Source organism: Dendrobates tinctorius, unplaced genomic scaffold (assembly GCF_039654945.1).
Source record: "Dendrobates tinctorius isolate UK_male_01 unplaced genomic scaffold, ASM3965494v1 ptg000038l, whole genome shotgun sequence".
NCBI classification, from domain to species: domain Eukaryota; kingdom Metazoa; phylum Chordata; class Amphibia; order Anura; family Dendrobatidae; genus Dendrobates; species Dendrobates tinctorius.
In genome coordinates this window covers 17,778,616-17,793,139 of record NW_027361706.1, presented here as the reverse complement: position 1 = coordinate 17,793,139, position 14,524 = coordinate 17,778,616, and the positions used below count along the sequence as shown (strand labels likewise).

General features: G+C 48.2%; 1 protein-coding gene across 3 annotated transcripts in view; it reads left to right on the top strand.

Annotated features, from left to right (window-relative positions):
* The first annotated feature begins 292 nt into the window (after nucleotides 1-292).
* The window catches only part of VGLL4 (vestigial like family member 4), an 85,545-nt gene continuing 71,313 nt past the window's right edge, over nucleotides 293-14,524 (top strand). Inside the window, exon 1 of one of the 3 annotated variants that reach the window (XM_073574243.1) lies at nucleotides 293-645. Coding sequence is in view for 2 of the 3 variants with exons in the window: in XM_073574245.1 (XP_073430346.1) it covers nucleotides 6,193-6,200 (8 nt within the window). In the remaining variant the exon portion in view is untranslated. Of the gene's footprint in view, nucleotides 646-6,007; nucleotides 6,201-14,524 lie in introns of those variants that run through there. The other 2 variants (XM_073574245.1, XM_073574241.1) reach the window with 2 other exon arrangements.

Below are 14,524 nucleotides of genomic sequence, written 5' to 3'. Positions count from 1 at the left end.
CCGTCACTTTCCCCCGCCCCATACACACTCCCCGCGCACTGACCCCCGGGGTCCCGTCACTTTCCCCCGCCCCATACACACTCCCAGTCCCCGCGCACTGACCCCCCGGGGTCCCGTCACTTTCCCCCGCCCCATACACACTCCCCGCGCACTGACCCCCGGGGTCCCGTCACTTTCCCCCGCCCCATACACACTCCCAGTCCCCGCGCTACCTGCTGCAGCAGCTGCCGCCTAGTACGTGACGTCACGCCCTTATTATGTTAATGTATGCTGACCTCACTCGGCGCTCCACCAATCAGCGCTCGCCGTGCTGCCCACCTGCCAGGAAGAGAATTCCATCATTCCTCACATTCCTAGTGCGGAGCGCGGCGCTGTGTGAGGAGCTTTCCCGGGGTCCCCGGAGCCCCAGCAAGTGTCTGACCGGGGTCCCTCTCCAGCCCCCCGATACTTCTGTCACTCAGCAGCCTGTACCCCGGAGCGCACGGACGCGGTGTCCCCGGCATTATCACCTCCGCAGGGATCACCCCTGTAAATCACCAAGTTGCTCGGAAATTTACACCTCCCCAGATTATAGGTGGATTCCTGTGTAGTGACCGCTCTCCCCCCGGACACAGCACGTTGGATCAGTCCGAAGGAGCTGCTCTGGTGAGTTGTGTGTCCTGTAGTGTCAGTGTGCTGCAGGTAGAGAGCTGTGTGCACCTTGCAGACATTGCTGGGAGGATGGGGGACAGTGCGAGTGTGACCGGGACGGGGGACAGTGCGAGTGTGACCGGGACGGGGGACAGTGCGAGTGTGACCGGGACGGGGGACAGTGCGAGTGTGACCGGGACGGGGGACAGTGCGAGTGTGACCGGGACGGGGGACAGTGCGAGTGTGACCGGGACGGGGGACGGTGCGAGTGTGACCGGGACGGGGGACGGTGCGAGTGTGACCGGGACGGGGGACGGTGCGAGTGTGACCGGGACGGGGGACGGTGCGAGTGTGACCGGGACGGGGGATGGTGAGAGTGTGACCGGGACGGGGGACGGTGAGAGTGTGACCGGGACGGGGGATGGTGAGAGTGTGACCGGGACGGGGGATGGTGAGAGTGTGACCGGGACGGGGGATGGTGAGAGTGTGACCGGGACGGGGGATGGTGAGAGTGTGACCGGGACGGGGGATGGTGAGAGTGTGACCGGGACGGGGGATGGTGAGAGTGTGACCGGGACGGGGGATGGTGAGAGTGTGACCGGGACGGGGGATGGTGAGAGTGTGACCGGGACGGGGGATGGTGAGAGTGTGCCCGGGACGGGAGGGTGAGAGTGTGCCCGGGACGGGAGGGTGAGTGTGTGCCTGGGACCGTGTCCGGGAGGGTGAGTGTGTGCCCGGGACGGGGGGGACGGTGCCCGGGAGGGTGAGAGCGTGCCCGCGCGGGGGGGGGAAGGTGCCCGGGAGGGTGAGAGTGGGACGGGGGGATGGTGCCCGGGAGGGTGAGAGTGGGACAGGGGGAGGGTGCCCGCGAGGGTGAATGTGCCCGCGACGAGGGTGAGAGGGTGCCCGGGAGGGTGAGTGTGTGCCCGCGATGGGGGGGAAGGTGCCCGGGAGGGTGAGTGTGTGCCCGCGACGGGGGGGACGGTTCCCGGGAGGGTGAGTGTGGGACGGGGGGGACGGTGCCCGGGAGGGTGAGTGTGTGCCCGGGACGGGGGGGACGGTGCCCGCGAGGGTGAGTGTGCCCGCGACGGAGGGGACGGTGCCCGGGAGGGTGAGAGTGGGACGGGGGGGATGGTGCCCGGGAGGGTGAGAGTGTGCCTGGGACGGGGGGACGGTGCCCGGGAGGGTGAGAGGGTGCCCGCGAGGGTGAGTGTGCCTGGGACGGGGGGACGGTGCCCGGGAGGGTGAGAGGGTGCCCGCGAGGGTGAGTGTGCCCGCGACGGGGGTGAGAGGGTGCCCGGGAGGGTGAGTGTGTGCCCGCGACGGGGGGACGGTGCCCGGGAGGGTGAGTGTGTGCCCGCGACGGGGGGGACGGTGCCCGGGAGGGTGAGTGTGGGACGGGGGGGACAGTGCCCGGGAGGGTTGAGTGTGTGCCCGGGAGGGTGAGTGTGTGCCCAGAACGGGGGGGACGGTGCCTGGGAGGGTGAGAGTGGGACGGGGGGGACGGTGCCCGGTGCCCGGGAGGGTGAGTGTGTGCCCGGAACGGGGGGGGGGACGGTGCCCGGGAGGGTGAGAGTGTGCCCAGGACGGTGTGAGTGTGTGCCCGGGACGGGGAGACGGTGTGAGTGTGCGTCTGGGACGGGGGACAGACCTCACATCTCCTAGGACACACTCCGTTCCCATATCTATTACCTATCATCTGAAATCTCAGCTCTGTATGATGTTGTGCGATGCACCATTGTGTAATATTTCACCTCTTTCGTGCCCTGTGTCCAGCTCTCTCCTCCAGCACTTTGGGGACAATAAATGATGATTGTTTTATTCTGACCCCAATCTCAGCAGGCCTCGGTATATTCTGACTGATGAGATAAGCGTCCATTGGTCGGAACCAATTGTCTTGGCAGCAGACACCTAACGACTATTATTCCTGGGGGAACTGATTGACAGCAAGGGGGGAAACGAGGCAACATGCGGCTAAGCTAAAATCAGTGGGCAGTCAAGTACCGGGTCCACCAGAAGGAGATCTGCTCTGGGCCATGGAGGAGAATGGGGACATCAGTCAGAGAGCAGATTGCACAATTTTTTTATTTATTTATTTTTTTGGCACACAGATTCTGCACTGAAATTGGCATCAAATCCCAGCACAGATTTCACCAGGAATAGGCTAATCCAGTGGCTGGCACTGTATGGTGGCTCAGTGGTTAGCACTGTTGCTTAGTAGCGCTGGGGTCCTGGGTTCAAATCCCACCAAGGACATCTGCAAGGAGTTTGTATGTTCTCCCCGTGTTTGCGTGGGTTTCCTCCCACATTCCAAAGACATACTGATAGGGAATGTAGATTCGCCCTGGTTTGATGTTTTGTCCCGAACCCGTGACCACCCGAGACCAGAGCAGTTTCCACCTCTACAGCCGATATCGTGGGTGCTTCTGACTCCTACTAGACCACTGTGACGTAATGATGTTGTGGGGGCTTACTAAGATAAAGAGGCGCAGAATTGAGCCCCGGGGCAGCGGCAGTCTTTTTGCTCAATTCTGATCGTCCCACACTTATCAAAAATGGCATCATTTTGCCCAAAATCTCTAGAGCTCTCAGTTCATCCCCGACTCTCCCTATTCGAGAACGTCAGTGCGCTTCCTAACGTCAGATCAGAGGTCGAGACCAAGGTGTCAAATATTGAATTGTAATGTATCGTTTTGTGCAACGTTACAACTGTTCATCCATAAAAGTTGCAATGTGACTGCGCGCTCCACGCCCCCCTCTTTTTTTTTTTTTAAATACAATGTCCTGTCTGGAACACGCAACATTTTTGCAAATTATATGTAGAAATGCAATCATAAATATGTTGCCCATTACTCCAAAAAGATTAACCCTTTTCTACATTTTGGCATAGGGACTAAAAATCGGATAAAAAATAAATAATAAATTGTATTCGCGACAATTAAATATCGCAAACTATTTTTGTGCAAATTTGATATTTGCCCCGCCGTCTCCGGACGAGCCCTTTGAATCGTTGGTCTCCTGGAGCCATTGATTGCCATTAGTGTATATGGCCTCATGCAGCGGTATACACTCCCTGACAGAAGTTATGTCGCTTATCCATGTTATGTGAATAAAAGCTTATAACCTGACGTTAAATTCATCCATTGGTTGCATAAATTATTCTTTTGAAAGCTGAAACCCTCCGAAATGTGGTTTAGGTTAAGAAAATAAATTGCCATCAATGCAGAAATATTGATCATTTAATGGACACAGAATGGTCAGATTTTGTCAAGACAAATGTTTTGTCGCCTGGTCATATAATGCACCCAATCCTAGTTTACATCCTCACCTGTGCTCAGTAAATGATCGGTTAATTAGTTGGTGTGTATAAAAAGAAACCCTGCACCCCAGACCTTCACTTGAGCTCTGACAACGTGCTAAAAATCCACCCTGCGACCAAAGCCTGGATAATCAAGAGGCTGAAGACCAGATCCACTGCAGAGGTGGCTGGCACCTTTAATGTATCTCAGCGTCAAGTGCAAAGAATTAAAGATTAGAAGAGACTGGAGATGTTTGACAAGCCCAAGTCCAGCAGACCCCACTATACAACTGGTCAGGAGGAATGTTTGTTGGTTAGAAAATCCAAAGCAAGCCCTTCTTCCACTGCAGCAGAGCTCCCAACAGGCCTGGTCACCTCAAGTCCCTGTGTCAGCTAGAACAGTTTGTAGGATTCTGTCTCGAAATGGCCTCCATGGTCGAATCAGTGCCCAGAAGCCAGCACTAAACAAAAGGCAAATAAAAAACCGTGTGGCATTTGCAAAGTCCCACAGCCTGCTAAACAGATGGACGCTGGAAAAGTGGCAGAAGATGGGTTTCTCTGATGAATCTTCAGTAGAATTACGCCACAGCCGCCGCAGATACTGCAGGAGACCTACTGGAGCCCGTATGGATCCAAAATACACCCAGAAAACAGTTAAATTTGGTGGTGGAAAGATCATGGTCTGGGGTTACATTCAGTATGGGGGTGTGCGAAACATTTGCAAGGTGGAAGGCAATATCAATAGCCTAAAATATCAAGAAGTATTAGCTACCTCTTATATTCCAAATCATAAGAGGGGTCAAATTCTGCAGCAGGATGGTCCTCCATCTCATACATCCATCTGTACAACAAAGTTCCTCCAGGCAAAAAAGATCAAGGTGCTCAAGGACTGGCCAGCCCAGTCACCAGACATGAACATCATTGAGCATGTTTGGGGTAGGATGAAAGAGGAAGCTTGGAAGACAAAACCAAAGACTCTAGATGAACTCTAGGAGGCATGTACGACTGCATTCTGTGCTATTCCTGATGACTTCATTAATAAATTGCATGAATCATTGTTGAACTGCATGGATGCCGTCCTTCAAGCTCATGGAAGTCACACAAAATATTAAATATGACTCTAATAGCACCACAACTTCATTACCCAATGTTATGCAACATATATTTGTATTTTAAGCTAATTATTTGTTTGAATATCACATTACTTTCTGTGGCCGACAAAACTTTTGTCTTGCCAAAATCTGACCATTCTGTGTCCATTGGAGAAGAAAAAGGAAATCCAGCAAGAACTCCGCAAACCAGGGTTGGAGTAAAATGATGCTTTTCTTTATTTCTTCAACAAGGTATAAAAACGACCCACAAGGATCAGGAACCAGAGTACATGGCAGAAATAAGTGCAAATGGGACTACGCGTTTCGGCGGCCTAATCCGCCTTCTTCATGGTCCAAACCTAATCGGATTAGGCCGCCGAAACGCGTAGTCCCATTTGCACTTATTTCTGCCATGTACTCTGGTTCCTGATCCTTGTGGGTCGTTTTTATACCTTGTTGAAGAAATAAAGAAAAGCATCATTTTACTCCAACCCTGGTTTGCGGAGTTCTTGCTGGATTTCCTTTTTTGTTCTCCTATTGAAGGATCTACTCCTAATCCAGTCCGTGCAGGTACTTGATTACCAGGTGGGAAAGACCCAGGAGTCTCATTGCTGCAGCTGGACACTGACACACACATTCTGTGTCCATTATATGATCAATATTTCTGCACTGATGGCAATTTATTTTCTTAACCTAAACCACATTTCAGAAGGTTTCAGCTTTCAAAAGAATAATTTATACAACCAATGGATGAATTTAACGTCAGGTTATAAGCTTTTATTTACATAACATGGACAAGCGACATAACTTCTGTCAGGGAGTGTATATAGGATCATCCGTGCAGCGAGCGCGCTCCGTGCTGCATTCTGTTACTTCCTGACATGTGCCGTGGCGTGTCATTGGGGAAGGGCGCTAACCTGCAGCCCTGGGTGGAGTCTGTAGTCACTGTCCTAGTTGTCTAGACTGGAGGTCATCTGGCCAGGAGAGGGTTACTCTGCCCACCAGGAGTCTGAAGTTAAAGGCTGCCTGAGGTTTTCACATGTCACTGGAGGAACAAGGAGGGGGAGGCAGCCTGTGCATGGTGGGGGAGGGCTGGCTGCTGCTGCTGGGATCTTTGGCTCTGAATGAAGGAAGTTGGAGAGAAGTTGTTTGTTTTTTTGTCTGTGGTGCTGTATGTCCTGGTAAGTCCTGGCTGCCCCCTGTCTGTCTGTACATGTACTGGGGGGATGGCGGAGACACTTGTGCCTATCACCACTGGGTCTATCTGTGAGCAATGCCCAGTGCAGGATTTAAAAACCTTCATTGCAAACCTGCCCCCTTATCCATACATAAGTACTAAGGCTATGTTCACACGTTGCATGTTTTTTTTTTTTTTTGCTGCAGTTTTTCTGCAGGCTAAATTTGCGCTCTAGGCTGTAAAGAGGCTGCTTACAAAACGCAGGTTTCGCTGCATTTTTTTTGCAGCTTTTTTCTTGTCTATTGTGCACATTGATAAAGTTTCGTGTGCGCAAAAAAAAATAATGCAACTTCTTCCGTAGGTTTTTGCACTAAAAACACAGCAAAACCTGATGCCTGCGTTTTTGCACTTACTCTTTGCGAGGGAGCGCAGGAGTTTGCGAGGGAGCGCAGGAGTTTGCGAGGGAGCGCAGGAGTTTGCGAGGGAGCGCAGGAGTTTGCGAGGGAGCGCAGGAGTTTGCGAGGGAGCGCAGGAGTTTGCGAGGGAGCGCAGGAGTTTGCGAGGGAGCGCAGGAGTTTGCGAGGGAGCGCAGGAGTTTGCGAGGGAGCGCAGGAGTTTGCGAGGGAGCGCAGGAGTTTGCGAGGGAGCGCAGGAGTTTGCGAGGGAGCGCAGGAGTTTGCGAGGGAGCGCAGGAGTTTGCGAGGGAGCGCAGGAGTTTGCGAGGGAGCGCAGGAGTTTGCGAGGGAGCGCAGGAGTTTGCGAGGGAGCGCAGGAGTTTGCGAGGGAGCGCAGGAGTTTGCGAGGGAGCGCAGGAGTTTGCGAGGGAGCGCAGGAGTTTGCGAGGGAGCGCAGGAGTTTGCGAGGGAGCGCAGGAGTTTGCGAGGGAGCGCAGGAGTTTTCCAAATCAGTCAGGAAAAAAAAACCCAAATGTGTGTGCATGATATTTCTGAAATCTCATAGCCTTTGCTGGTACTGTGAAACAGTTTAAAATTTGCATAAAAAAGCAACGTGTAAACTTAGCCTAAGGCTTCGTTCACATGGAATTTTTATATTGCAGATAATCCACTAAACAGAAAAACAAAAAAAAAACCTCTTGATTGATTTCTGTCAGAAATCTGCTTTTATTTTTAAATTTTTTTTTTCTTTTCTTTTCTGAAAAGGTTTTGAAAAACCTCTGGTGGGGGACCCCCCCCCCAAAAAACCCCCCAAAAATAAAACAATGCAAATGTGCTTTTAGGGTGTCTCCGATGTGGAAATACATTAAAAACGCACATGAATGACAAAACTTTATTAATACAGTCATGCGTCAAAGTCCTATACCAGGAAATGTAAAACACAAAGCAGCTTTATTTAAAACATGACATAGCAAAAAGAGACAAAGTGATAAAAACCCATGCAAAAAAAAGCAACTAACCTAATTTAGCTAATAGGTGACTACCAACAGAAAGAGCCCAAATCATAACCTCCAACCATGCAGAGACACCCCTGAACTGTAGTTGTCAACAACACAGAATACTATGGAGTGTTTATAGTTCCTAATTTTTAAATTTTATTGAAAAAACACCAATTTAAAAAAAAAAAGGGACAGAGAAGCACAATGGTGGACCACAAAGTGCGGGCCTTATTAATCACATGTCATTAATGTTGAAAGACAGTTCAAAGATCGTTTGAAATAATTTTTATAAAGGATACCGAAATAGGTTTAACCTAATGTTTATGCTGCTTGATGCAGATTTTGGTTACCTTTTACTTAATCCTATAGAAAGAACTGTTTGTTATAACCTAGCCAAGCAATAAATGACTTGCAGAATGGAAAAATATCACGTGAGATGTGGCCCAAAAGCCCCGACGTACGTTTCACCCTTGCCTCCTCAGGGGTATAGAAAATCTGCGACATCAAAAACTCACCTAAAAAAAAAAGTGTGGTTTTTGATGCAGTTTACAATCAATGAAAACTATTTTTTTTAATTCTAGAAAAACTGATAAGTCTGATGGTAAAAATGGAAAATCTGACTTTGAAAATTAGCTAAAAAAAACTTGGACTGTTTTGTTTTGCATACAAGAAAAAACACTGTCTGAGGCTTTAGAGCAGGGGTGGGGAATTATTTTATTTTTTCTGCTAAGGGCCATTTGGATTATTATACCACCCTCCGGGGGGCCGTACAAATTGTCAGCAAACTCCTCCCACAAAGTACGCTCTGGCGCTGGACGTAATCTTCCATTGCACGCGCCTCAGCATTCAGTAGTGAACATTGTGTGCGCACAAAGCAAGAAGAAATGAATGGGTTGGTGGCCGGCAAAATACAGCTGTCAACCCAGGCACTATGCTCTCCGGGAATCTGTCCGGGGGCGCGATGAAAGTTCGTCGAGGGTTGTAACCGTCCCGCCGGCCTGAGGTTCCCTACCCCTGCTTTAGAGGTAGGTTGGGAAGAATTCTGTGTTTCCCTTCCTCTGTATAGGAAAGTCTCCTGAGATTTTATACGACCACCAGTGGCTACCAGGACACTCCGTTCGGCTTCCACCGGTTGATAGAAGTCCTAGAAATACACTTGGTGTTTACAATGGTAGTTGAGCGAGATGATTCACAAGACCTTGGTCCAGCAGCCGGACCAGAGCACTGCGGACTTTCTACCTGCCGATATCTGCGTCGCCTCTTGTGATTAGTAGGTCTCACGATGTGATGTGGATCACCTAATCGGGGTCCTGCAAATCGTTCTCTTCAGCTATAAATGGGGGCTTTCCCCGGCCTATACAGCAAACACATAACGGCAGCATTTTCTAGCCGCAGAGGCCACCATTTCCATGTTTTATGTGAGGCACACTGCTTATTTGCATGGACTCAACAATGCTTTATTCTTTTGTATAAGCCGGAAGCTCACTGGAAGCCCAGACCTCGTCATGTAAATGAGCAGATTTTAATAAAAAGAATAATACGGTAATAATGAAGAAAATGCTCATTAGTGGACTAGTATTTGCTAGATAACTGCGTGCGCAGCAATTACCACTTTAACCATTAGCAAACCCAATAGGGCCAGAAACTGAATGCAATGAGACGGATTTGACTTTTACCTCCAGGGATCACGCAAGGCAAAGTAAATCAAACTGTCCAGCATAGACTGTCCACCATGAACAGTCTTTCTCCAGCTCCAACACAACACACTTCTCTAAGTCAGCTGCCTGTTTTTAGGCCTGTAAGACGCAGAATGGAGTGTGGGAGCGACCTTTCCCACCCAGACTCTTCTGGTCACTCCTACATACAGGACCTCAATATCCAGTCAATGTAAAACCATCTCGGTAAGGGTGCTTTCACATTGCATTTAGGCACCCGCTCAGTGGTTTACATCGGGGCTTGCGTCCAAACCTCCCTGCAAAACTTTTTGCTGGTGGTTTGGGCGTAAGCCCCGACGTGACCACTGAGCGGGTGCCTAGATGCAATGAGAGAGCACCCGAACACATATCTGCCATCCGGGACCTTTCCTATCATTTATCAGTATACTGGTGATTAATAAGATTTCCCCAGAAATGTTATTTCTGTGCATATAAATCCAACTAATTCTTGTTGTGCTCACTTACACCCTTTGGGAACGCATGCTTCTCTTCGGTAATAGACCTTGGAATCTTCTGTAGATTTGAAATAACCCATAACTGCTGCTTGTGTATATGGGTTGGGACATCATTCTACTGTGGCCCGATGTCAGTATTGCTGTGCCCTCGCCAATTCACACGCTGCGTGCCATCTACTCGGAGCCGCTGACATAATATTCCAGGCATGAAGAACGTTTTAAAATGGGCAAAAATACACTTAAATGGCTTAGTGGTGTAGTGCTTTTATTTTCCAAGATTTTTCAAATTGGTATTTTTATTTTTTTTCTGAATTTCTAAAATGAATCCAGATCAAAAAATATAGGATTCTTCTTCATATAACAGATTTGTTATGACATCTACTCTATGCCATCTGGTTTATAAACTCTGCATTGCACCCTGTGGTAGGCTGCATGGTATAGCTAAATTAGGAAAAGTCTCACTCTCCACCCAATCTTCTACCCTGAGAACCAATTCCTGGGGTCCCCCCAACTCCTTGTTTCCAGACTTCATGCCATGACTTGCTCTATTGGCACATGGCCTTTATTAGGGGTTGCTTGAGTATTCGTGCGTTTTCAACGGAGAAGACTGAAAAATATACACCTCCTAGCTTTCGCTTGCCTCCTTGGGGGAGCAAATTATTAGGCCTGTTGAAATCCAACATGTCCGATCTTTAAACATTTGTGAGGACGAGAATTGCGAAGCAGCCATTTACGCGAGTCGGCTGGAAACATCGGGTTTGGATTGCTGTTTTTCAGAGAGTATGACCACCTGGTGATCTAGAGTCTTTGATAATCTGACAACCCTAATGCTAGGATAAAGAAACGTTTTCTGCAAAATATCATTTTGTAAACCCATCATCCCATCCACCGCTCGAGAATATACAACATTGTTGTTCTGTGTGTGAATCATGGCTGGAACCCGTCCAAACAACGAGACTCCTAATATTCTAATCTCTAGAGGATCAGAAGAACAAGTGTTTCTTTGGATGCAAGTATCAAGGCTAATAAATCAAAGTCTAGTCACAAATACAAGATATAAGGAGTCGTGGTATGACCCCCGTGATAAAGGTGACCCTTCTCGTGCCGATAGTTCAGCCTGTCCGACTTTGGGCTAACACGACTATTGTTTTTTAAGCCGTAATAGGGCCGCCATAGCGAGAGGTGTAGCCAGGAGTGGGGCAGCTTGAGAGGTGTCAGGGATATACCCTGATCAGGGATTTCAGTTAAAGGTTACAAACTGAACCTTTTGCCCCATGGAGACATGTAGGGATAGTCATTGTGCATGGTTTGTCTCCATCCCCATGAGCCCTAATTATGTAGGGTCGGAACCTTGGGGTTTTTGCTTATAGGTTCTAGATGAGAAGACGATTTCGCTATGACCTGTTGCTAAATGGCTTCCTTTAAGCTCCAGAATTTATTTGGGGGAACTCTGGTGTAGTGTAAAGTAAAAAGCGGCACCCGTTCCCTCCTCTGTTGCATCGTAGGATCTGTTTTCATGTTATGATTGTAAAGATGGGCAGATATATTAGAACTATGTTGGAGGAACGATCCCAAGCGCAGACTCTGCTGGTCACCCATCTTGGATGAAGCGGTGGAGCGCATGTTTGACTTCTGCTTCGTGTATTGTCTATGGGACTGTAGGAGTAAACCGTGCTCGACTATATCCGGTAGTCCCATGGACAATGCATGGAGGAGAGGCCGAGCTGGCGCACCATGAGCCCATTCTAATTGGAGCCCTTCAGAGACATTTTCTCAAGATTGCTGGCGGTCAGACCCCAGGGATTAGCCACTTGGGATTTTGGGAGAACCCCCTTTTGAAGGTTGAGATAAGATGTCCAGTTCTTCTCCCTTCCCCTTGCGTATCACTCATTCGGCTGACCGCTATTGAGAATGAATGACAGCCTTATGAGTAACGAAGAATAATTTTCTAAAGATTTGTTCTTTGATACCAATCTATAATCTCGCGGGGACGTTGTAGTTCGCATTGTCCATTATGCTTTCTGGAGATTGACAATGGTGATTGTATTCGGTGCAATCCCTTTGCTTGTCTGGAGTAGCTGTCCCCCAGATTATGGTGCTGACCATCCACGGTTCTGAGTAAAATGATATAAAGCAAGGCTCTACACCCCATGTGTTCATCTGTCTGACATAGTGTGCATGCATATGTGAAAGCTATAGTATTGAGCGTTGACCTGAGAAAAATCCTGCCTCCTCCTCTGTCGTCCTTGAGAGCTCTCGCTTTCTTCGGTATCTTCTGGCATTGATGAAATCCTTTACATTTTTCACATTCTCTTTCTGGAAACAATTTCTGGAAGTTCAGTGACAGTACTTTCTTCCAGTAAGCAGCGATGAGACGGCTCCTTCTGCGTCAGATGTGTCTCTGGAATGTACTATGTGGGAAGTGAAGCAATCATTAGCTGCCGTGTCCCAGTGATTTCCCCTGTTTATTATGGGAAAACAAGAAGGCGGAGGCTGCTGCGCTGTCTGCACACTGAAATCCTGTTCACATGGGCAAATACGTGATTGCTGCTCACTACTGTTGTTTTGTGTGGCGAGTTGGATGTTGTTGTTTTTTATTCTTGTCAAGTTGCAAATCGACAGACATTTTAGAAGTTACATTGACGACGTTCTGCGTTATAGTTTTGTCCAGTTTACTATCTTTAGTGACCAATATGATTGCTTGGTATCAAAAGAAACGTCTAAGGGACTGTTTATGTGGATGACACTTTGTGTATTTTGACCCACTTGCAATTTTTTTTTTTTTTTTTTATTTATTTACTGCTTGTTGCCTAAGTTTTCTTCCACCACTGTAGTACATCATAGGTGGCTGGTCCTTTAGGCAAGCGCTCTGAAACCTAAGCCCTCGTGCGATCCTCCAGCTCTTAAGAGGCAAAGCTGCCTCGTATAGAGACGTCTGTAATTCGTAGTGAAAAGGGGAGTCAACTGCAATTAAGAAAAAAAATTACCTATTTTGGTATATATTTTGGTGTTGTCCGTACGCAATGAGCATGTAGAACAGGTGTTGGGAGCACTTTGTGCAGTACATGATGAACGTACACCACAATCTGCGGAGTAGCGTTACCATTACTTTGTCTATAAAGACCACCATTAGACTTTTGTTGGCGGAACCTGTTGATATCAACAAGCTCTGCGGGCAGCCTAATGTGTAGAGGCCCCTGACTCTTCCCCAACAGATTGTTTGGTGAGATAAGGATCTGATTTATTCTATTTTTGGTCTGTTGATCCTTTTGGCAGAGTGATCATTCCTTGTGTATGGGGGAGTTGGTTGACATAGCTGTTCTGGCAACAGCTATCTAAAGGCCGGGGTCACACTTGCAACTGCAATGCGAGAAATTCGCGCATCAATGCCCGGCACTGCCGCCAGCATACGGGAACGGAGCGTTCAACTGCATAGAAATACATGCAGCCGCACACTCTGGTCCCGAGTGCCGGGTATTCATAAGAGAGTTGTGCGAGTTTTTCGGGTTGCAGTTGCAAGTGTGACCCCCGGCTTAAGGGGGTCTTCATCATGAAGTCTTCTCTATCTAGGCTAGTGGTGTACAGACCTCAAGACCCATTGCGTGGTTCATTTCCAGATGGACCTGGATACTAGAGCTAGTTACGGTCTCCCTCAGAAAGCTAGCCATATACAGTTAGGTCCATATATATTTGGACAGAGACAACATTTTTCTAATTTTGGTTCTAGACATTACCACAATGAATATTAAACAAAACAATTCAGATGCAGTTGAAGTTCAGACTTTCAGTTTTCATTTGAGGGTATCCACATTAAAATTGGATGAAGGGTTTAGGAGTTTCAGCTCCTTAACATGTGCCACCCTGTTTTTAAAGGGACCAAAAGTAATTGGACAGATTAAATAATTGTAAATAAAATGTTCATTTCTAGTACTTGGTTGAAAACCCTATGTTGGCAAATGGCAATGACTGCCTGAAGTCTTGACCTCATGGACATCACCAGACGCTGTGTTTCCTCCTTTTTGATGCTCTGCCAGGCCTTCACTGCGGTGGTTTTCAGTTGCTGTTTGTTTGTGGGCCTTTCTGTCTGAAGTTTAGTCTTTAACAAGTGAAATGCATGCTCAATTGGTTGAGATCAGGTGACTGACTTGGCCATTCAAGAATATTCCACTTCTTTGCTTTAATAAACTCCTGGGTTGCTTTGGCTTTATGTTTTGGGTCATTGGTCATCTTTTCATACTACAGATGGACAATCAGTTTGGCTGCATTTGGCTGGATCTGAGCACACAGTATGGCTCTGAATACCTCAGAATTCATTCGGCAGCTTCTGTCCTGTGTCGCATCATCAATAAACACTAGTGACCCAGTGCCACTGGCAGCCATGCATGCCCAAGCCATCACACTGCCTCCGCCGTGCCGTACAGATGATGTGGTATGCTTTGGATCATGAGCTGTACCACGCCTTCGCCATACTTTTCTCTTTCCATCATTCTGGTAGAGGTTGATGTTGGTTTCATCTGTCCAAAGAATGTTCTTCCAGAACTGTGCTGGCTTATTTAGATGTTTTTTAGCAAAGTCCAGTCTAGTCTTTTGATTCTTGATGCTTATGAGTGGCTTGCACCGTGCAGTGAACCCTCTGTATTTACTTTCATGCAGTCTTCTCTTTATGGTAGATTTGGATATTGATACGCCTACCTCCTGGAGAGTGTTGCTCACTTGGTTGGCTGTTGTGAAGGGGTTTCTCTTCACCATGGAGACTATTCTGCGA